This window comes from Pteropus medius, unplaced genomic scaffold, assembly GCF_902729225.1.
Source record: "Pteropus medius unplaced genomic scaffold, Ma_sr-lr_union100, whole genome shotgun sequence".
In the NCBI taxonomy this organism is placed as follows: domain Eukaryota; kingdom Metazoa; phylum Chordata; class Mammalia; order Chiroptera; family Pteropodidae; genus Pteropus; species Pteropus medius.
Window position 1 is genome coordinate 1,916,030 of NW_024346065.1, and position 24,819 is coordinate 1,940,848.

The 24,819-nt window shown below is 33.7% G+C and overlaps 1 protein-coding gene across 9 annotated transcripts in view; it reads left to right on the forward strand.

The window, feature by feature from the left end:
- The window catches only part of GPHN (gephyrin), a 390,537-nt gene that overhangs the window by 309,187 nt on the left and 56,531 nt on the right, over positions 1 to 24,819 (forward strand). For 5 of the 9 annotated variants that reach the window (XM_039875261.1, XM_039875256.1, XM_039875259.1 and 2 more), the window contains 5 exons: positions 6,353 to 6,445; positions 15,225 to 15,280; positions 18,387 to 18,506; positions 20,078 to 20,136; positions 20,980 to 21,133. In XM_039875261.1, the coding sequence (XP_039731195.1) occupies positions 6,353 to 6,445; positions 15,225 to 15,280; positions 18,387 to 18,506; positions 20,078 to 20,136; positions 20,980 to 21,133 (482 nt within the window). Of the gene's footprint in view, positions 1 to 6,352; positions 6,446 to 15,224; positions 15,281 to 18,386; positions 18,522 to 20,077; positions 20,137 to 20,979; positions 21,134 to 24,819 lie in introns of all 9 variants that reach the window. The other 4 variants (XM_039875253.1, XM_039875255.1, XM_039875258.1 and 1 more) reach the window with 1 other exon arrangement.

The following is a 24,819-nucleotide window of genomic DNA, read 5'->3' on the forward strand; positions in this document are numbered from 1 at the left end:
AAAGTATTTTTTTCTTACTATATTATTGTTTATAGGACAGTGATTGAGAAACTACCAATAAAGAAGAGTTTAAATTGTTCAAACTGTAGAAAGAACATTTTGTTTGGTTATTTTTACCAAATCCTGACCAACAAATTCACCCCTTCAACCTAAGCGCTACCCATTTATCAGTGATACCTTATTCATTTTACCTGGATGTGGCAAGATTTCCATCATTAAATACCAAAAGAAATGAACACTTACTCTAATTTGAAACATTTTCTTTGACCTCAAGAACATTTTAGGTATATTTTAAAACTAATATTTCTTCTTTAAAAAAATCTTTCATTTTAATTAAGTTAAATTCTTTTTACAGATATATAGTTATTTTTAAAGCTTAGTATTTTATATATAGAAATAAATGTATGTAACACAGTTTAAGCAATACTATTCAAGAATAAAATTTACACCATAAAACCACAACAGAACTTCAGAACTAATTCATTGCCAATTCTATGCATCTTTTTGTTTTGCTTAAATCATGATTTAATCATTTCCGATAACATTTATATTTATTCCAAATTCTGTAACCTTGCACAAAACTTATTTTTATTTTATGATGTAACAACTGTAATGCTTGCCCTTACTCATTCATTACATTGGCAGGTAATGAACATCTCTCAATGGAAAAATACAAATGCATAATACTACTTTGAATAAACTATGTTTTAAAAGCATAAGAATTTTATTGTACTATTCCATAAACATGACTTCTGGAGTAACTAGATATTAATTAATGTACTTGTTTTCACTGAAAGGATTTTCAACCCTAAGTCATTCAGTCTTTCTGAGTTTATATATATGTGAAGCCTGCAATACATAAGTGAGTTCTATCATGTACCAAATGTTGTCTAGTGAGCCTTTCAAATTCACAGTGAAGATGTGGGAATAATTAAATTATATGGAAGTAGGTTTGAGGTCATTCACCATATTAAATGTTTAGTGTCTGTTAAATAATGAAGCTTTCTATAAGTATGTTATACTTCAGTTAAGAATTTGTTTAATGCTGTAATAACCCAAATCTGCACATGGTTCACCTTCCTCCTCATCCTTGGACTTAGCTAATATTGTTCCTACCAATGATCATTCGACCAGAGTAAGTATATCGGATTGACTGCCTTCTCAGCTATTTTGGTGAGCACAGTGGATAGCTGTTAGGTCAGCAAAGTCTCTCAGTAGCCTCTCACATAGGTTGGATATAATGGTGGTTTTTAAATGGTGTAGTAACATAAGTAAACTTTTGAGGAATTTAAAATCAATAGCAAATTGACTTATATCCATGTTTTACACTAGGAAGTCTTGGGTAGTATCTTTTCAACCTTTTGTTATCTACCACACTCTTCCCACACTCCTGAAATTTATAGAAATTTATAGGTGATAGTATCTTGGTTAGCAAAAATGAAGACAAGGAATCAATCGTCCAGGTCACTGGATTCAGAGTTTTCACTTGACCTCCTCCAAAGCCTTTTTAGAACTAGCCACACAGGGAACTTTACAACTATGGAATCATTTCAATAAGTGACTTTGGGAAATTGACATGCTTTTCTCTCTTATATCTAAGTCACTCAGTTCTTCTTACATCTTGATTTGGCAGCAAGAAGAGAGTATTATCTGGGCCAAAATAAATGTCCAACCAAGTTGTTTACTTTTACCATTTAGAGAATACATTTGGGTTTAATGTTCACAAATCATACTCAACTTTATAAATAGCTCGATCTTGATTTTCCTTGTATATATGTCCATTGTGAGCCATTTGAATCTTTAGATTCTTTCTGAAGATATTTTTTTTAGTCATCCCAGTATAAAGAAGTTAACACTCCAGAGAGTAGGAAATTCATTGATAACTGTTATCTGTGGGAAGCTGACTCATATGAGTGTCCTGCTGACAGCATAAAAAGTCTTCCACCTTTTTGACCAAGCACTCTGCCACTGTCTTCTTACAGCACAAGTAAGCATACCACACAAAATAGTATAAATCATCAGCCAGTCTTTTCCACACCTTCCTTATCAACTTCTTCAGAACATCTAATGGTATATGTGACCCAGGGTCCCCATTGATACATAACCCTGCCTTTAAGATTTCTGACCTCCACCAAATCTAAAAATATGCAAATTTATTATCATCTTCTTCAAACTGAAGACATTCTTTATTATGTATAACTTAGAGAATACAGTGTAAGGGGGAGAGTAAAACAGAATGGACATTATCTCCTTAGAGTTAGGAAGCGGGACCGTAGCTTCTTGGCACACAATCTAACTTTCTACAACTGAAAGGTTCATTTCTGACTATGAAGAGCTGCAGACTCCCACCAAAAATATTTCTAAGAAAGCATATTAGTTTTATTAATTTTATATTGGGGAAATCATCTTTTGCTTATTATAAATAGAGCTCTCATTGGAGTAGAGCAACTGAGAAAAAGGAATTTTGCTCCTATTTTCCTGAAATTATATCTTTTAGTAAAGCCTTTGACTCCCACAGCTTCAGCTGCTCTCTGTATTTTCTCTACTAAATGTTAAACCTAAAACAGTCATAATATGTAGTTGAGAAGTTACTACTCCCTGGTTCCCATTCAAGTTTGAAGGCTGAGGCTCCCTTTTTCAAATCACACACCCAAAGTTTATTCAACACTAACACTTGGGCTCCACCTATGGGCAAATAAAAGAGATGCTATATCTATACAAGAGAGACCATCTAATGAGACGAAGTGATTGCGGCACTACTACATACTCTTTAAGTTCCCAAATAGATCTTCTGGTCAGAAATTGAATGAATTCTAATATTGACTTCTTGGAAGAGCTATCCATTGTTTAGTCCTGATACCTACTGAGAGAGATGTAGGTCCTTGTGTAGCAGAGAGGTGTTTCTGACATTTATTTTTTCAGTACTCTTGTATCTGCTGCCAACTGGGAGTTTTTACCATTTTCCACTCGCATATTCTCTACAAATTCTGTCCCTTGCCTTAGGCTTTTAGACCAAAACTTGAGGTAATGCATGTTTTTCTCTTTGAAGAGATTTAAACTCTGCTGGTAAGTTAACTTGATACCAACTCCAAAAGCAGAACTAATTCAGTAGTAATCTAATTTACCTTAAAAATAGCAACCCTGTCTTTAGTACAAGTCCAAAATAAAAACCTGGCCAATAATATATATTATTAAATTTATATTAATAGCCTAAGTATGAAGCAGTTCTTTCTTTCCAAGTGAAATATTTTATTTTTCTTTCCATGATATTTGAAGAAGGTCTATAAATACCAGCTGGTGTGTGTGTGCTGCAAATATGATTTGTCTTGACTCTTGTAAATATATGTTGAAATGAGAGAAGCATGTCTTTTTTAAAAAATCTCTTATCCTTGCTCTTTTTAAAAAACAACAGCTTTATTGAGGTACAATTCACCCACTTAAAGTATACAATTCAGTGTTTTTAAGTATATCCACAGATATGTACAACCATCACCATAATCAATTTTAAAATATTATCACCTCAAAAAGAATCCCCATCCCCTTTAGCTATTATCCCCTTCCTAAGTTCATCTAGCCCTGAGTAACCAATGGCCTACTTTCTATCTCTATAGATTTACTTATCCTGGACATTTAATATAATGGGATCATATGTGATCTTTTGAGACTGGCTTCTATTTAGCATATTTTCAAGGTTCATTTATGTTGTAGCATGTATCAATACTTCATTCTTTTTTTATTATTGTAGTAAAAACACATAACAAAATGTATCAGCTTAACTATTATTAATTGTACAGTTCCGTGGCATTAAGTACATTAATATTGTTTGCAGCTATCACCACCATCCATCTCCAAAACTTTTTCATCTGCCAAAATTGAAACTTCATACTCTTTAAACAATAACTCCCTATTCTCCCCTCTCCCAAGCCCCTGGCAACTACCATTCTACTTTCTGACTCCATGATTTTGAGTATTCTAATTACCTCATACAAGTGGAATTATATATTTGTCCTTTTGTAACTAGCTTATTTCACATAGTATTATATCATCGTTTCATTCATGTTATAGCATATGTTAGAATTTCCTTCCTTTTTAAGACTGAATAGTATTCCTATATGTATATACCACATTTTGTTTAGCAATTCATCCATCAATGGACACTTGGGTTGCTTCTGTCTTTTGACACTTATGAATAATGCTGCTATGAACATGGGTCCACAGATATCTGTTCAAATCTCTACTGTCAATTCTTTTGGATATATGCCTAAATGTGGGATTACCGGATCATATGGTAATTCTATGCTTAATTTTTTGAGGAATCATCCTTCAGCTTTTTTCCATGTCAAAGAAATAGAGGAAGAGCAGTAGGCAGAGGGAACATGAATAGTAGCTTTTTCTATTGTAGTAAGGATTGACGTTCTAAGATCTAAATATCAGTTCTTCCTTAGACACCTGTGAAATATATGACCTTGGATAAGTGACTTACCCTGTTTAAACTTCTCTTTATTTATCTGTAAAATAAAAATAATAATGCCATAATAGATTTTTGTGAGGTTTAAATGATATTACATGTGATATTTAGTAATTTATAAAATGCTGTATAAACATTTACTAGATTAATTAGACCAGATTCCAGAAAAACTCAGCCCTTGTGCTATTTCTATAATTAACCACTATTACTAAGCTATTGAAATTTCCAGCAAAGTCATTCTCTTAAGATCTGAGCTATGTAGAGCTCACATTCGATACCCTAGGCCACCCAGATAAGGAGGCGTCCCAGGTGGTTTATTGTGATCCTGGGCAAATGTCACCAAGGACTACCTTAAAGCTTCAGGTTCATTTGGGAGTTAATGTTGTATATTTGAATGCACACTTCACCCTGTGGTCTCACTACTTCCCTAATCTCACAAAGTATAGTTCATAGCTCCAGGATAGCTGCAGAATAGCTCCAACCTCCTAGGAGTATGTGAAGCTAGAATCTGCTAAGTTCTCACTTCCAATTCAGGTGTCACTTCCCTAAAAGGAAAGAGTCGATATCACTATGAATTAGAATAGAAAATTTAAAATTTCTTTGAACTTACTTCCTGGTCCCGGGTTCTGGAAACCAAAGGCCCTAGGTGACTGAGAAGGACAAAGCCAAAAACAAAACAAACAAATAAAAGCTCATCCATCCAGCAGTGGAAACAGTGGAGTTTTCTAAATTAAACTAACATTTCATGTAAATCAAGTCCTTTATTACTTACAGTCTTTGAAGAGAAGCTTGATTTTTGTCCTCCTTCTCTTTTTCCTTCTCTACCTCCTATTTACTATTCTTTTACTTCTTTAAAATGATAATGATAATGATAAAGATTCTGACTAGAGGATATAAGGAATTAGTCATGACTCTTGAAACTTTTATTCTTATTGGCACTAGTTCAAATTCCTGAGGTCTAGCCAAAAATAATTGTCATCCAGAGGGGCTTGAATAGTCACTTTACACAGGAGCCAGTCTTCGTAAAGTCACTAATTTTTTTTAGGTTATAAACCCAAAATCAAGGCTAAAATTCAAATGAAAAGATAAGGAAGCTCCTTTCTTTTCTCTTCATAAGAAAAAAAAACTTGCTTATAAAAAAATCACGTGATCATTGTAGAAAACCTGGAAATTTTCAGAAAAGTATAGCAAAATGAATAAAAATCATACATAATTTAACATAGTACAATAACAACTGCTTTATATTTTTATGTATACCCTTCCCGTCTTTTTCTGTTGATATATACAAATATATCTTAGTTAAGATTATACACTACATGTGCAATTCTGCGTGTTTTTAAATATATGTCATAAGAATTTACCTGTCAAGGAATATTCTTCATAAATATTACTTTAGCCTCATAATGTTTTTTCAAAAGGATAGATCATTGTCTATTTACATTTCTATATTACTGGTCTTTTGATTTCTATCAATTTCTCACTAATGTAAGCAACTCTGAACTAAACATGTACATAATGATCTATCCACTTTCTTAAGCTACCAGTGAAATTACTGGGTCAATAGATATGAAAATGTTTAAGAATTGGCTTTTTAAAGAAAGTAATCTTTGGGTTGTTAAAGGATTAATGATATGTCAATTTGAATACATCTTTCTTTGGTGATGACTTTATAGCTACTCATATTCAAATAATTGACTGAATCTAATCTTTCATTTCAGACACTAAGATGTATCTCTTTTGTCTTCTGTTCCATAGAATAGAAATCAGGAGGTCTGACTGAGCCCATATGCAAGCCTTGTCAGACAAGCAAACATGCTTATGGTTATAACTGCCTTTTTAACCTATTACTCTCAACATCCACGTTTTTCTTTTCTCTTCTTTCAGATGGAATGGGTCGAGTTCTTGCTCAAGATGTATATGCAAAAGATAACCTACCCCCCTTCCCAGCATCAGTAAAAGATGGCTATGCCGTTCGAGGTAAATAGTTTGGTTTTCTTAAGTATCATCACAGCTCATACTGTACTTTTCTTTTCAGATGTTTGGCTCAGCCCAGGCACCCAACAACTGTTAAATCTGTTTCCCTTGGTTATCAAAATCATTTCATTCACAGATAACGATGTTAATCTATGCCTATGTATTTTCTGACACAATCTTGATTAAAACCTTTCAGTGAAAGTACTATAATCATTTGAAACTTCTCATTTACAAATATATATTGGTAATGATAAAAATACTGTACTATAATTTATTCTTTCACCCTCTACATATACCAGATAGCAGAGAGTCTTGGTCTAGAAGTTTTTCACATGTTTTCTAGTTGAAAATGTCTACACGGTGCAAGAAAGAAGAGCAGATTCCCAACATAGAGATAAAGTGGGTAGTCCTTTCTCCTGCTTTAAACTCAAACATCAGTAAAAGCTTCATAAAAAGCAAGCATGAGAGAAACCTCTGATTCCTGGGAAGATGCCATATTTCAAAGCTCCAAAGCCCCAAATGGTACCAGCAGCTCACTCCTGAGTTGTCTGCGATTGCATAAAGCTTAAAAGCAAATACAAAATTGAATTCGCCTGCCTAAAGTCCAATCTAAGAATGCAAAATGAAAATGCAACTGAATTGCTTAGAAGCTATTATTGGTTATTAACTCAAAGCCGACGTCCTTGAAGAAATGTCTAAAAACATTTCCCAGTTTATCAGAGCTGTTAAGAAGGCCAATTCCTTTTTAATGGTCTTTTATGGAATCACTTAGATTTTCATGATTTTCTTTTTACTCTATTTTGCTGTTAAAATAATTTTCTCTTTATTGTAATTAAATACATTCATTAATCTCGTCCATGTTGCATCACCATCTCTTAGCAGTACAGTAAATGATTGAGGGTATGGGCTCCGAGCAAATTAAGAATGATCAGGGTTCTGATACCAGTTTCATCAATGTAACATTGAGCAAATCACCTAAACTTTTTAGCCTGTTTCTCGTCTGTAAAATGGCAATAATTATAACAGTGTTTATAATTATCAGTGTTACCCCAACAGGTTGTTACAAGGATTAAATGAGACTGTAGAAAGCATTAGTAAAGTATATCTGACACCAAAAAAAAAGCACTTGATACACATTTTTTAAAATGTTTCATACTGGTAGCTATTATTATCACTACTATTTTTATGATAAACACATTTACTTAGAACATTTCTGAAAAAAAAGGATAACATTTATCTGAATTAATAAACTCATATTCTATGTAAATATAATTCTGGAAAGATAAATTCCTACTAGTGTGTGCTTTCTCAGGAACACTTTCTTGGATACAGCTTATTCAGCTTGATCTCAGTAAATTAGAGTATTTCTGAAAACATAAATAATAAATCCCCAGCCGCTCTTATTTTTTTTCCAAATTTATTCCTGCTGTAGTGTTTATTGTATAATGCATATTGTTCAGGAAGAAAATTACTTTAATTTTCTGAGAGCCTCACTGACTCTTGTTTCTTTTTCCCTATTTAAAATGTAAATTCTATTTCGAACTTATAATTAGTAGCTGTATAGGATTCTATAAAATCACAAAGAATTCTTACTTCCAGAATAGAACAAACAACTACAGCAGATGAAATACTAAAGGGACAAGAAAGTCTATTTTTTACATTCCTTGTACTATAAAGTAGGAGAAAGTGAGAAAATAAATTATTTGAGGCAGAATTATTCTCAAACAGAATGTTGTTATGTGATTTTTGCATAAGGTAGCAGCAGCTCAATAAAAAGAAACTACTGCTTAGCTTTTCTAGTTGCCAAAAAGAGTGATTAGCCCTCATGAGCCATATAAGAGACTTTCTGCTATTGTAGAATCTATCAAAGAAATTTTTATATAAAATTAACATTCAATATCTTATTTATTCTTTTGTTTGAAGTGGTGGTGTTTAGTTATTTTACACACAGAAGAAAACATCTAAAATGACATCTCAAAGTATAACAGTTTCAATGGATTATGTACTATGCAACTGATTCACATTACTTCTTTCCTGTGAAGTGTTGATAGTTCTCTAATATATGGAACATATAACAGAGACATAACACATAACAAATAACCATTTTGGGCATGGTTAAATCTTGAATTAAGAATGGTTGGTGTGTCTGTGTGTGTGTGTGTGTGTGTGTGTGTGTGTATATATATATATATATATATATATATCAATATCTTAATTAAAGCAGCAAAAGTTATCATTGAACATAAGACATGATCTTAATCTTTTCTATGTTATAATACCATCCCCACTCAGTTTTTTGGTAAAGAATGTCCTTGAGGCTATTGTGGCTCTCTACCGCTCTACTTCCCGTGCCTTCTTCTCTCCACCCCGTCTTCCTTTACTGCCTTTCCTTTCTCCCCATTCCCTTTATTCTCCCTTTTTTTCTTCTCCTCTGCCTTTGCCTTAGGCCTTCCAGTAATAACCAGTGGCACCTGTGAGCGTTGCTAACCCTCTAGGTGTAAAGAGGTTACTAACTTGCTCTGGATCACTAAGCATTAGCCAGTATCCTTCAGAAACATGTGGCATAAAACTCCAAACCAATTGAAGGATCACTTCCTTTAAGGTATGTGGGTTGAAAAATCAAGACAGTAAAAAATGACTAAAGAAACAAGAAATAAGAACAGCTTTAAAAAAAAAGAATAGAATGTAAAGAAGGCAAAAATCAAATGACGATGATTTAAGTAATAGGAAGAGCTGTAAACCTAATAAACCTAAACCTACATTTAGGAGGGAGTGAATCTGAAAGATAAAAGAAAATGAAAGCCTATTGCCAATTAGAATCAATACAATATTTTTACTCTTCCTATTTTTGAAGAGTTATTTCTCCCTTCACACTGATTAATCATCTTGATGTATTCACACCCTCCTATAGAGATGTGGGTGCCCGTTGTCTCACAATTTTTTCTTAGTTGTTAATAAAGACAAAAATATCTCAGAATTCCAAATTCAGCTTTCTTGAAAATGTTCAATTTGAAAGGCTTATCCCTTTAGAACTTGTTTTGGGATCATTTAGGAAAAAAGGAAAATTATGAACATGCCAGTAATTATTTTGAGAGCCATGTGTAGCCAAAAATTCTGGAAGGATATATTAAGAGAAATCCTTGCCATTTGGGTAAAGTAAATTTTAAAAGGTTTTTTTTTTGTTGTTGCTGTTTTTACATTCCGATTGAAATACATACTTATAGAAAATACAGAAAATCAAAAAGAACATTTAAAAAATTGCTCATTATCTCACTGCTTAGCCACTATTAACATTTTGTTGTACTTCCTTCCAGTGAGTTAAACTGCATAGTAACATGCAATATAAACTTTTGATTTAGAGCTAGTTCTTAGTCTTTGATAAAAATCATATTCCAGAGCTTCTGTTTTGTCCATTTGAAACTTCTTGGCCACAGCTGGTTCTCCAACTCATTTGACAGCCCAAAATGTCACTATAGGTCACTTTGGATGAAGAAGAGGGCCTTACTCAGGTGAGCAGAGAAATAATTTAGAATAATTAATTTTAGCTAATGCTGTATTTAAGGAAATAATATCTCTATCCAATACTAACAAGAAGTGGGCATTTTTGTCCTCAGTGGTAAAAGATATAAAATGTCTTCTCACTTATCTGTCCTATTTTTCACTCCCCGCTTTTCATAAGAAAAGGCATCAGATTAAAAATGCCAAACAACTCAGTCTGTTGAGATCTTCTTTCCAGGCATATCCTCTGTTACCTCAAATAAATTTTTCTAAAAATCCTCAAAAAAAAATATTCTCACCCGATTTAATCCCTCAGTATATTTGCAGCAAATATGAATCCTATTGTGATAGTCTTGTTACTTTCCCTTGCCCCAACCCCTCTTCCTATAATCTTAGTCTACTCATAAATGCTATTACCCTGTTCCCTATCATCGTGGTCTTAGACTGTTTGGTTCTATTATTAACTTCTTAATCTTTCTGCCTTAGTCCTCTGTTAAAGATATTTCCTAAGATCTCTGATAATTATGCTATCTCTATAGCCTCACTTTATTCAGCCGTAACATGAAAATGATGAGACTCTTTATTATTAAAAATAAATGAATAGCTGTGAAGTATTTCAAGAGGCTTAAAAAGAGCTCACATATGGCTGGAAATTGAAAATGAGTAATTCTTTGGCAAATGTCGTGGGGAAGATCATTTTCTATACATTACGATGAATAGATAAATAGTTATCTGTTATTTTACATCAAATGGTATAATCAGTAATCTTTAAATAAACAGGTAAACAAGACAAAAAATGTTTTCTGGACATTAACAGAGGGTGGACGTGGGAGCAGCTTCAAGGTCTAGCATTAAACATTATGAATTACTTATATAATGCATTTGCTGTTCAGGTTTGGTTTATATTGCTTTCATCATTTCCTTCAAATTAAATTCTATAATTACAAAACAGAAAAGAAAACTTATTAACAGAAATGTCATAATTGGGAGGTGAGAAAGGGGGCCTGGATTCTAAGCCATCTTTTCTAATGGCATGCTGTGGCTTACTTAATTTCTTTTCAGCTTTAGGTTCGTATGCCACCCCTCCTCCACTTCAGCCCCTCTCACCCAAACTTACAGAATTCATCCTGAAAACAGCAACTGTTCTTTTACTGATCTCTTTAATAGATATTTTTAAATAAATATCAGCAAGTTAGATTGATCATTATTTTTCTATCTTTATAAGAAATAGTGAACCTTAGTGTTTATGCAAAATCGGTACTTTTGTTGTTGTTCGTTAATTTTTTATTCCTCAAGTTTTCTTTTAGTCTGAATTTGCATTTTTTCAGTTCAGTCTTGTAGTGTTCTGCTCCTCAAAAAGGGTAGTTCCTGAACCAGCAGAATCAGCATCAGCTTGTTAGAAACATAGAACTTCAGGCCCTATTCCAGACCCACGGAATCAGAATCTGTATTTTAACAAGATCATCGGGTGATTTGTATGCACATTAAGGAAAATGACCCAAAAAAAGCCTCTCTTGGTTCTAAGAGCTTTGTGCAATGTTAGTTAACTGACCCTTTCTTAGCCAGCAATGTATAGGCATGTTTCCCAGGACAAGGTGGAAAACATAGTTTAAGTGAGCACATATTCTCTTCCTGGTCAATACAGCTTCCCTAATAGCAAAGGATCTTGCTGTTTAAAATCACTTAAGGGCTCTTTCAGATTTAGGCCTCCCTGACACTCTCTACCAGGCTTGCCCCAGATGATCTCCAGTCATTCATCATTCAGTGACATTTATTTAGAGCATTTGTGCAGAACATTGATATAAGCAATTTCGAGTATATATTCATTTGCCTGTGTGGCGGGGAACAGGAGACAGGAGAAAGATTGAAGAGCAGAGGCTTTCAAACAAGAAATAAAAGAAGTGATCTCTACTTCTACAGAGCTCATAATCTAACTAGAGAGAAAATATACACATTTATGAAATTATTTAAGAAGATTTACAAAACACAATACTAACATGTACAAGTCAGTTTACAAACTTCCCACCTAAGTATGTGGAAATGCCAAATTCATTTCTTCATGCTTTTAACAAATATTTATTGAGCATCGATGATGAGCTAGGCACTATGCTTGGCTGAATAACAACATAATCTAAGTTATATAGAATTAATAGCAGTCTTTCTAAACATTCTAAAGATTGTGAATGTTGACTCACATTTTGAAGAAAATAGTATACATGGACCAACAGAAAATGAAAAGCATTCCAAATACAACATTTTCGTGTTGAAAAGTATTATATATTTGTTAATTCGTGCATGCATCTTTCTAAAAAGATTCTTAGGATCCAGACTTATTTATTTGTTGAACATTTTGAATAATTCACATATTGAACGTTTATTGAATATCTATTATGCAGCAAGTGCTGGTGATTCCCCTGAGAGAAATAAGCAAGTAATCGCAAATACAGTAGGAAGCCATAACTAGAGTTATTTCAGGAATACGCTGGAGAAACAAAAGAGGAAGTAGGCACCTAAAAGGAAGGGGAGTCAGATATGACTTTATAGAGAACATGGCACTTGAACTGAGTCTTAGAAGCTAAGTCTTTAATCAAAGATAAAGATAAAGGACACTCCGAGTAGTAGAAGTAGCATGTTATAGAATGGAAACATGAGTTATCTTGGCACTCAGGGAGCTACAGTACTAGAAGTTGAGAGTGGCTGAAGTGTAAGATATAACATGAACCGGAGGCCTTTCCACATACTGCTCTCTTCAGGTGACAATCTTTAGATGGAACATTTCCACTTTATAGCTATCTATCTATCTATGTATCTATCTTTCTCTTATTTCAGCATTTCTGCTTCATCTCTCCTCCTCTCCCCTCCCCCACATATTAACACATGCACACACGTCGCGGCGCGGCGCGCACCACCACCACCACACACACACACACACATACACACCGTACCTTTTGCCTACTTAGCTTTACTCATCCTTCGTATTCAAATCGGAAATCCTTTTATCAACGTGTCTTTCCCTGACCCTCCAGTGTAATTCGGGTACTTTCATTGTAATGTCTCATAAAACCATGTTCCTTTCCTTTAGAGTGGTTTTTTTAATTCATATTTATGTATTTATTAATGTGATTGATTAATATCTTTCTCCTTTATTAAATCAGTGACTTTAAGAGTTTTGTTTTGTCCCCGCTATAGGAATACACACATTAATTACATATACATTATAAACTAATGATATATACACATATGTAATGAATACTATATATAAATATACATATGCACACACACATATAAATAATGTTTCATGAAACAGTATTTATCTTTACCATGTATGACAAAATATATTTTCTATTATCTTTCATATTAAAAATTATTTACAAGTTGACTTTATAGCCCACCTCCATTTGTGATCCAGAGTTTTAAAAACATTGCAACAGACTGACACTGCATCAGAATAGAAACATTGTCTGGTTTTATGACCTAATATGATCCTTGGGGCATATAAGACTCAGTAGTAATTTGGTGAATGAGCGAAAGGAATGAAAAGCTTTAAAAAGTATTAACATTTTTAAAGTATGATTATCTTCATTTTAACAACAAGAAAACTGAAGGTTAGAGAAAGGTTTAGTAATTTGCTGAGAGTACTGAAGCTAATAATAGCCAGAACCAGGATTCAAATTATGCTTAGTTTTACTCTTAAATCATGTTAATTTCCCCTCATGCAAAGAAGTAAAAAGAGGAAATGTCAAGGTTGCTAATGAGAGGTGGCAAGCTGGTAATAGCTCTAGTAGAAAATAATTAATAAAACTTTTTTTATATTTGAGATGCAGTTAGTACAGACTCTGAAATCTAATTGACTTTTTAATTTTCTACAGGAAGAAAATCATGATTTTCTTAAAAAATAGTGCAAAAATAAGTGGGGGAATAGATGAAATAAGATTGGCAAAATGTTGATAATTGTTGAAGCAATGACTTCTATGTTTCTTTTAAGTAGTTCACTTTAAAAGAGTTAAGGAAAAAGAAGAACCCATGAAAACAGTATAATAAGAATAGCATTGCAGGAAAACTGTTCTCTTTTTATAGTGAACCCCAAAATACACTAAGATTCCCAAAAAACACAAGAAAGCCAAGAGTTTATTAACTGAGATAATGTCTATGAAGCATAAGATACCACGTCTTATACATAGAAGTGACCTAATGCTAAGTTTTGTCTCTATATCAGATTAACCAAAGCCATCTGTGCAAAAAGAGTGACTCAATATAAACAGTATTATTTATAAGCCTTTACTAAAAACACTAATCAGCATGATTTCAAATATAATTAAAATATTCATATAGAAAGTGTTATCTTTTCTGTGTGTATGTCCCAAACCCTTTCTGTATGTGACATGGAAGTAATGTTCATGATCATAAAATTCATTAGATAGGCATTGTACTGAAATCTACATAATATGTGAAGAAAACTCTTTTAAATACATTTATCTCCAGGAATACTTTTTTATCCAGTCATTACTATACTATATATAGAAAAAATATTGGATAAGAAGTTTTTTTTCCATTTCAATTATGAATGGGTTTCTTTCAATTTAAGAATAGTCAATGAAAAATGTGATGTAGCACTGCCTATGCATTCTGATTCAGAAATAGCACTTTGACTCATTATAAAAATACACACACAAACACACACACACACGTAAACACAAGCACATGCACACTGTACCATTAATCAGAACTTATTCAAGATACTTAACCTTTTCTACCTGAGGTCTTCATTCTGTAACCCTTTTTCTTCAAATGTCACATGAAGAAAGAAATATACGTTCTTCCTACTTTGCTGGGTTATTGTGAAGATCAAACTGGGTGGTAAATAAGAAAAGTGTACAAAATAGTTAAAATTTTTATAGAAAAATAGAGAAATATGGACATACATAGTGATCCACACATATCACACATACGTACCCTTGGATAAAGTAGTGTTTATTTAGGAGGATAGGCTAAAAGAACTTCCTACTTAAAAAGTACATGTGTGGAAATTATCGAGCAACAGGAAGACCATCTTATATGTCTCCAAGAGAGGCAAATATTAGAAATACTTCTGTTGGTACTTATGAGTTTTGGATACCCAAGATCAAACCAGTAGTAACAATAGTCTAGGAGATCAGAAAAGTATTCCACTTCCCCAAATCCTTATCTGTTTATTTGAGTCAAATTTTAGAATTCCAACAGTAGGTTTTTATTCCTTGCCGTAGGTCCATTCTGATGTTTGTTCTTGGTTCTGTTCATCTCACAGCTGCTGATGGCCCAGGAGATCGTTTCATCATTGGGGAATCTCAAGCTGGTGAACAGGTGAGATTCACAGGCCTGAAAACCCTTAAAGATTTGTTTCACGCATTTTCAAGATCTAATTCTAAGCTTTTACCATCATTGTAAGGGAAATCTTAGAGAAGGATTAGACAAATTATCAAAGATATTAAAGGATAGTTCATGAGAAAGAACCAGTTACATCTTAAATGCTGGTGTTGGTATGTCTCACAGACTTTCCCTACAAGCATTTTCCAGCCCTGTGATTGGATGATTCTTCCTATATAAACGTCAGTGTTCTGAATAGAACTTCAGTTTTCAAGTGGTCTTCTCAGACTTTTCCCCAGCTGGTGTTACAAACAGGGAAATTTAGAAGAAGCAGATTGTTTTACCTCTCTAGCTAATTACTTAGATTAATTTTTCTAAATTAAAGCTAGCCAGAGAACAGGTATACATATATTTCTGTTAAGAAATGAAACACTAATAGGCCATAATGGAAGTACAATAGAAGTCCTCTTATTTAATACTTTGGAGATCAGTAATTGACCATTTAATTGGAAATAAGTTAAAGTGGGAAATTATTTTATATTTTGTAAGTAAATATAAATTTAACTAAAATAAATGAACATTTATTTGTCATTTAATTTGATGGAGAAACAATGCTTTTCTTTTAATAAGTATCTGCTATTTGAATTTCGTTTGGTCTTTCTTATATAAATCACACCCAAAGGGCATTATATTTCCAGGTTTTGGTTTCTTTAAAGTGGAGAAAACTTTAAGGACATTTGCAAATAATCTAAGTATAGACTCTAGATTTTATTATATTTTTACAATTTTTTACTGTTGCTTCATCCACACCTTATTTGATAGCAGTTCTTCTTAGCAGCACTTTTTAATTGAGTTTTTCCAAAGGTTTAACTTAATTATATATTAAAATGTAATTATTTTCACGGTCATATATTATTGGTTCATGTAATATTTATTTAAATTACATAATTCCATAGCAACTGTTAACACGAACTGGCACAAACAAGTTTGAGAACAAACTCAATTGAATCTTAGAGCAGTAGTTTACAAGAAAAGAGTCACAGCTTCAACCTGAAGTATGTTGTGGGCATTATTATATTTAGTAGGAAATAGTGTATGTTAATCCAGTGAGTTGTGAAAGTTGGTTAAAAGAGCTCCTACCTTATAAAATAGAACCAGACGAAGATAAAGGCACTTTTCTCCTCTGCTACTACCAAGGACTCATAAGCATTATATTAAAATAAAGGAGAAAAGAGAGATGATGATAGATAGATAGATAGATAGATAGATGGATGTGGCAGTTTGGAGAAAAAGCTATGTCCATGCCTCTTCTTCCTTGTCTTAGCATGTATTCCCATATGTACTGAAAATAGAGAGGGGTTGAGGAAGTATATAGGAGAAAAATGGTGCCAGTCGTGGTGACCTTAGCTCCCTCATCTCTACATCCAAGCATTGAGATCTCTGTGTATGGGTCTTTTAAGCTAAGCCTGGTATTCTAGTGACTAGATCCTTATCTATGCCAAACACAGGCAGATTTTGGTACCCATGACTTGTTTTCCTGACAAAAAGTGCTACTAGGCCCTGGTCCCCTATTATTAAATGACTTGAATTGTAATCTCATAGTTTACTTGACTTCTTGGTGTATATTTTCATCAGCAATGGACATCTAAAGCATCTATTTTTGTAACAAAGCCACAAAATATTAATTAGTCAAGTAGTACTTCTTGATCTTCAATTGAATCTATCTAACAGTTATCAAGCATACCTACTGTGTGTATCAGGCACTGCGCTAGGTTCTAGGGGTATAAATTAGATTAGACATGATTACTAATTTTAAGGAACTTATGTCTAGTGGAGGAGACAGAGTATAAACAACTAAATATGATATAACATCTTAAGTGTTAAACTAATGCTGTCAGTCATATGCTATGGAGAACAGAGGAGAGGTTTGAGCATCTCATCCCAGGAGGATTAGGGAGATGGCATTGGAGCTGGGCCTAAGAGAGTTTTACAAAAGGGACATTTCAGACAGAGACTACAGTATAAGTCAAAACCCGGGGGTGTTTTAAAAATTGCATGGAATGCTTAAGGAACAGCAAATAGTTTAAAATAACTACAGCCTAGCATACATAAGTATTGCTGCAGGTTGTTAAGGGCCTTATAAACTTCTTAAACTTTATTTACCACGTAAAACTTCCAACTGTACTAAAGAACTAGGAGCACAAGAAAAGTTGTGAAACTTAAAAGTTGCCCACTTCAGAGATCTCTCAAGAGCCAAATTCCTCTCACTTACTGAAAGTCTGTACACTTGAGCATTGGGGTGCCATTGCATGCACTAAAACAGCGATTTACAAATGGTTTCTTGGTGTACCAAACACTTGACCTTAAATAACTTAAGTTTGGTCCTATTGATTAGCACTGGACACTTTCAAAAATAATATGTAATTATACAGTGCTGTCATTAGACAAAGCTCAAAAACCCCAACTCAATACCCCCGTTAAGGAAAAATCAAGATTTTAACTGTTTTTACTTTATATAAAGTATATAAGGTATATCAACGAAAATAAAAAAGAACTAGTAGCTAGTTTTAACAGTCTAAAGGAAGAACTTTACATATTGCTAGAATTTTTCAGTTGATTCAATTTAATTGCAGTTTATGTCTACTCTAAGTGGATATATAAATGTCTTTATGTATCGAATAATGTCTTTTATGTTGGTTTAATATAAGTGAACTGGTAGTAATCTTTCATCTACCATTTAGAATTACTAGTCTTGGAGAAGAGCCAAATTTTTATTTAATAACTGCATGAAAACACTTCTTAAGAATTGGTTTAAGACATGGGGAAGTGAAAATTACAGATATGACTACAATAAAATATTTAAAGTATATTTACAGAATATGGTACATAGAACCCAACTAAATTGAGGCAGGATAACATTAAATCAAGTTAAAGCCTCTTGGTGTAAATGTACTTGTTTGTAGCTTTCAGTTCTTTGGCTCAAAATAAATAAGACTATAAGACTTTCCTTTTATGGTTTGTTTCTTAAAATGTTATATCTCTTACAGACTTTTCCTTTGCATCAGTAAAGAGAATCAATTCTTTCTTACATGTTTGTTTCCAGCCGACTCAGACAGTAATGCCTGGACAAGTCATGCGAGTTACAACAGGTGCTCCAATCCCCTGTGGTGCTGATGCAGTAGTACAAGTAGAAGATACTGAACTTATCAGGGAATCCGATGATGTACGTCATCACCAGGTCTTACTGCTGCATTCCTGTGGCAATATTTTAAGTCATGCCCATTTCCATTTTCTGCAATGTTTATGAGATTTACCCAGGTTTTTTTTTTCCTTTTTAGTTATATTAAGATTTTACATTGTCATGTATAGGTCTCCATTAAATAAGAAATTGCCTTAAGCTTAAAAATCTTATAGGAGACGTTTTTATTATCAATACTGTGATTATAGCAGAATTTGAAACATATTTGGTCCAAGAAATTTCACAGGCAAACAAGGAAAGAAACTACCTCAAGATAGAAGAGCAGAGGTATTAATTGTTGACATACCTTCTAGCTGAGAAATGTGTTTATCCAATCTAACTTCTGATAAAATGTGAAGGAGGATTTAATAGAGAAGGATTTAACAAAGAACACCTGGGCGAATTCTTGAATATTACACTAAGCCAAGCATTTGAATCAAATGACACTCAGTTCTGGTTTCTATAATATAGGAAAATCTGTGCCACCAAATCACAGCCCTGAAATATTAAATTGATGTCAGTTTCCCCTCTATTGCCTAAAATAAAGGACCACGAGATCTTTTTGGATCCAACCAGGCCTTTATCTCACTGAAACGAGTGGCAATTATTGAAACCAGAGGTTCATCCACTAATAAAGAATAATTTCAACTGAGGTTTTAAAGACTAGCTATCTTACTTATTAGTGAAGAAGGATAAGATACCATATTTTAAAAGATGAAGTTAAAAATAAATAATGTTCTCATAATCTGGTATATAGTAAAACTTGGCCCTGTTGAGAAACAGCCACTTTTCTTGATCTGGGGATTTTTTTAATCATCTTCCCACATGTCAGGCTTATAAAATTCAACTCTTGGCATACAGATCACATTGCTTGCTGTTAAAACTGTCCATCAGATTTATTGGTATCAGGGAAGACAGCAGAGCATTGAAATCTGGAACACATGCATCCACAGATTCTGCCAGATGACAAGACACAGTTCCAGTGTCACAATATTATTCACAGCCCATAAATGTAAAATTGATGATCACTATTAATTTACAGAAATTTACTACCAGGCAAACTGTAAGTCCTTCACTGAAATTTCTGCAGATATTTGGGAACCCTAGCATAGTATTGAACCAATGATTCATGAGAACAAAAAAGATAAGTTATTTCCTTGTGCACTAGCTGTTATCTATCAGGGTAGCCGTGTGTGTGTCTGTGTCCGTGTCTGTGTCTGTGTGTGTGTGTGTGTGTGTTTGTGTGTGTTGTGTTGTGTGTGTGTGTGTGTGTGTGTGTGTGTGTGTGTGATATTTCCTTGAGAATGCTGCTTACAAAGTAAGATTCAGTATTTTAATTGGAATATTTTTTAAAAGCATGAAAATATTTATTCCTTGGTATCAAATCTCATTTTTCAGGAACGTTCAAGTGTTTAGCAAATGATTTTCTGTTCTTCTATATTTGTATATATTCTGGGCCTATCTGATGATAAAAGCATTGCAGTAGCTAAATTCAATTGATCAGAAATTCTGTTAGATTGTTTCATTTGAAATTACATGACTTCTTGTTATTATAGGGCACTGAGGAACTTGAAGTAAGAATTCTGGTACAAGCTCGGCCAGGCCAAGATATCAGGTAAGTTCATAACATATGGAATGTGTAGCCAACTTTTGTTTCTATGTGATCATGAACTCTGGAGAACATGGCTATTAGAAATCCACAGATCACTCAATTAACCATTAGCTTTCAGGGCGTTTGACAAGTATGAAAATGAACTTTCTTAATTCTACATCCCATGTCTACCCTGCCTACTTTTTCGTGAATATGGTAAAGGCAAATGAAATAGTCAAAAGCAATGATGAGACCACTGTCCTACCATAAGTAGTACATATACTTTAAATTATTTTTCTTACAATGGAGTATATTTGCCCTGATTTCATTAATACCAATTTGCTCAAATTCCCTTGTAACAAAGCTACACTTCTCCCATCCCTGTGACAAGAGGCCAAGGTGAATGGACTTCAGCCACATAACTGGGCCAACCTAAGTGGTCCAAATGGAAATTATCTCTAGGACTATAACCTCATTAACATTATTCTCTCACCACAAAGCTAACAACCTATATACTTTTTATCATTAATGCCACATAATTTCTTCCTTCAAGGAAGTTTGCAATTGGTATTTTTGACAGTAATGTGATACAAAGCAATTTGTAAAATAATTTCCAAATATAACATATTCCTGTTTAAAAATAATAGATATAAATCCTATTCCTGTCTTCTGTTGTGTGATTTAATATTTTTAATTTTAAAAGGATAGATTTTTTAGAATCCCTTAATTTTGTAATTCTGCTCCTGCCTTATCTCTTGACTTTTTTCTCCCATTGAGTGTCCTCCTTCTCTGACACTAAAGTTTCCCTCTGATTTGAGAAAATATTATTCTTACTTATATCGCTTATGGTTCTGCTTTGACTTTCAGACCCATCGGCCATGACATTAAAAGAGGGGAATGTGTTTTGGCCAAAGGAACCCACATGGGCCCCTCAGAGATTGGTCTTCTGGCAACTGTAGGTGTCACAGAGGTTGAAGTTAATAAGTTTCCAGTGGTTGCAGTCATGTCTACAGGGAATGAGGTAAAAAAGGGGGTGGGGGAGATGGGGCTTTCAAGTAAAAGTATCTCTGACATCTGTTCTGTGTTGTAAATAGAACATTGTGGATTATAGATCTTACCTACAACAGAGAAATAACAAATTGGCCTCAATATAGTTAAAGTACAGAAGATGAGAAGGAAGAACTAGAAATTACGTATTAATAAATGTTCCCTTCCATTTATTAGAATGGAATATCATAAGCAATGGCCTTTCCACACACTCAACAAAGAATGTTGACTGATAAATCTAGATAGTCAACTAAGCAAACTCAGTATTTAGTCAATTGGGACTATGAATTATGCCTGCTCTGCTGCTGAGATGATAGGCCACCTCTGTGTAGAAAATAATGCAATAAATTGGGACGCCATGGCTAGTCCTTCTTGCTAAAATTCCATGTGGTCCTTAATTACCAGAAATGGTTTGATAATCAGTTTTTTTCCTTTGTCTCTTTAAAGATAGCATCTTAGTGGCATGCTATTCAGATTGTGTCAAAATGTCATCTCAGTCCTGATTGAGGAAGGGAAGTTAGTCAATCTTTTTCTGAAAACTTAAAAAACTTCCTATTCCCTATTTTGCTTAGGTTATACAAAAATTCATTTGGAGGCTCTAAGGTCAAACTGGGAATATTGAAAAGTGGATCTGCTGGAAATTCAAAGCCTAAGAGCAGAATCAGAAACTATTGAGATTTTTTGAAATTAATTCCTTTAGAACTAACTATAAAAAGATTCATAGGATTTGTTTTTTTAAAATCTCTGTTTTCTGAAAATAAGCCATTTGTTACCACTATTTTGAATTTCTCAGTCTTGGAAATTAACATTTTCAAGGGTCTCTGTATTACCCTTATAGTTCTTTTAGAAAGAACAAAAGAAAAGAGTAGAATATTTTGTTTTGCTAATGGAGAGATAAATCAACATTCTAGATTTACTTACTTCCCAGTATATGCATACTAGTCATTCCCTAAAACTATTCATTGACCCAAAACAAACATTCCTTTCAATTGATTTATGTAGTGACGATTATAAATTAATATCTCTAGGACCAACTGACATGATGTTTAGCGTCAAAAAGTAATTTCTTTTAAACTGGTTGACTTAATTAACTATTCTTATTTGTGATTTATTTATATGTTTTTGCATCTGAGTTCATGGGGTTTGAGAAAGTTAAACAGAAAGCAAAATAACTAGTTAATAGGCAACTTGATTTAAGCTATATTTTTTGTAGTCTTCCTAATGCTTTTATAGGACTGGGCTAATATTCTCAGTTATCCCCCAGAGTACACTGGTAGTATTTTTGTAAAGAGATCTTTTATACTCTTTAATTAAACTATTCACTAATGGTAGGGAAAGTGATGGGGTGAGAATAGGGATAGTACTTATATGATGGAATCTAAGGGAGAATTTGTAGTCCTAGTTCCTTGCCTTGATAGATTTGATAATCCTTGGAGAAGTTTTGATAGATTCTGTATGACTCCCTTCCCCTACTTTCTCTGGCTTGCTATATTACCATGGTTTTCCAAGGAAATGATACTTCTAAATTTTACAATCTCTGGTTTGATATGGTTTAACATTCCTTCCCTACTCCCATCCAAAATTATCTGTTAGTGTGATTCTCTATGAGCATATAGTTCAGTTCAGCAAATCTCACCACAAGTAACAAGAGTTACCACATTCATGGAAGCTCAAAACTATGGCTTCCCACTTGGTATTAATAGTTCATTTACAGTTTCTTTCAGTTCATATGCAAATCACCAATCAGAGATCATTTTTACCATAAGAAATGTTGCCCGGTAACAAGCTGACATTTCATCTTTATCACATTTCCAGAACAGAGCTAGAAAGTTAACTCAAGGTCAGATTTGTCGTTAGAGATGTAGAAAGGGTTTTGTTAATTCTTTACCCTCACATAAGAGGATGGATGCATTATCTCTAGAAAATTAGAAAAACAATAATGAAACTGACTACAGGTCATTCTACTTCTTATTATCACCATGCACTGGCAATTCCAAACAATGTCAGTGCTAAAATTCTCCTCTCCACTAGGACAGCCCACTCCCACCGCCCCTTCTCCCGTTAGTATGCTACCATACTGATGCCAGGCACTGTTCTGACTACTGGGGATATAGCAGCAAGCAAGATAGATAAATCCCTGCTCTTACAGAAATTTATTCTAATGGGAGGGTAGTCAATAAACAAATAGTAGTAAATGATATGAAGAAAAATAAAGTGTCAGATGATAAATAGTAGAAGTATATATCAGATATTATCTGTTGAAACTTATCCCACATCAGCCCTTTTATATTCTTCTTTCAACAATAAAACTGGAAGCCTGAAAACTATTCCTCAGGTTCTTTCCAGCTGTGGTCCAGTTAGATTTTGCCATTGGGATGCATCAACATAATATTAAAGGTGGAAAGAAATTACCAGGATAAGCTCCTAATTCTCAGTCGCATCACTTTCCCCCAACAGCGCTGGTAATGATTGTGATTTCCTGCAGTTACTGATCTTTGGTAACACACTTTTCTCCTTTTGTTCCTCCAAACCTCCCAACACGTTTGTAACCAATTCCCTGTGTTAAATCCTCCTTTCTCCCACCCTCCCTAGAGGAGTTTTGGTTTTCCTGTCCAGACCTGATTGATAGAATCTTCTATTTTATATAGGGTAATCAGGCCTCACTGATGAGGTGAAATTAGAGTGGAAATCAGAAGGCATTGAGGGCGTATGTCATGTGAAGGGAATTGTGTTCCAAACAGCGGGAACAACGAACAGAAAAGCCCTGAGGTAGGGTGCATGCTTGTCATGTTTGAGGAACAGCAAGGAGGTCAATGTGGCTGAAGTATAGAGGGAAAGAAGCACAGTAAAAGGAGATGAGGTTGGAGGAGGTCATAGAAACAAGATCATTTTATTCTAAATAGCCCATTTTGAGGGAGAGAAACAACTTGGAATGTAACATGTCTTAAATTTTTTAATGTAGGGCTTACATATGATATGTCATATAAGAAAGAAAAGGAAAAAAGCAGGGAGACTAGTTAGAAGGATCTGCAATACTCCAATGAGAGATTTAGATTAGAGTGATAGCAATGAGGTGGTGAGAAGTAATCAGATCCAGGATATGTTTTAAAGGTAAAGCCAATAGAATTTGTTAGTCAATTCAAAGTAGAATATAAGAGAAAGTGAGAAGTCAAGATGAACTCCCAACTTTTTGGCCTGAGCAATTCTAAGGATATCATAGTTATCATTTACCCAGGTGAGCAGAAATCAGGAATTCTATTTTGGACATGTTAAATTTGAGATACTTATTAGAAATCCTGGTAGAAATATTGAGTAGGCAAATCACATGAATTAGTCTGGAGCTTAGAAAGAACAGAGCTTAAGATATACATTTAGAAGTTATCAGCATATACATAGTATTTAAAATCATGAGACTAGATAAAGTCAGCTAGGAAGTAAATATAAATAAAAAATAGGAGATGCAAGTTTTACACTTAGGAGAAATTGTATTTTCCTCCTCTTTAACAACCTTTATTATATTTCTCAGTTGTATTTTCTAATTTTGACTTGTTTACATCATGTCTTTATTCATAAAATATATTCTGATACCCTTGAAACTTCCGATAGTGACCTACAGGTCTTTAGACTGGACATCAGTCAGCCAGATGCCATTTTCTTGAG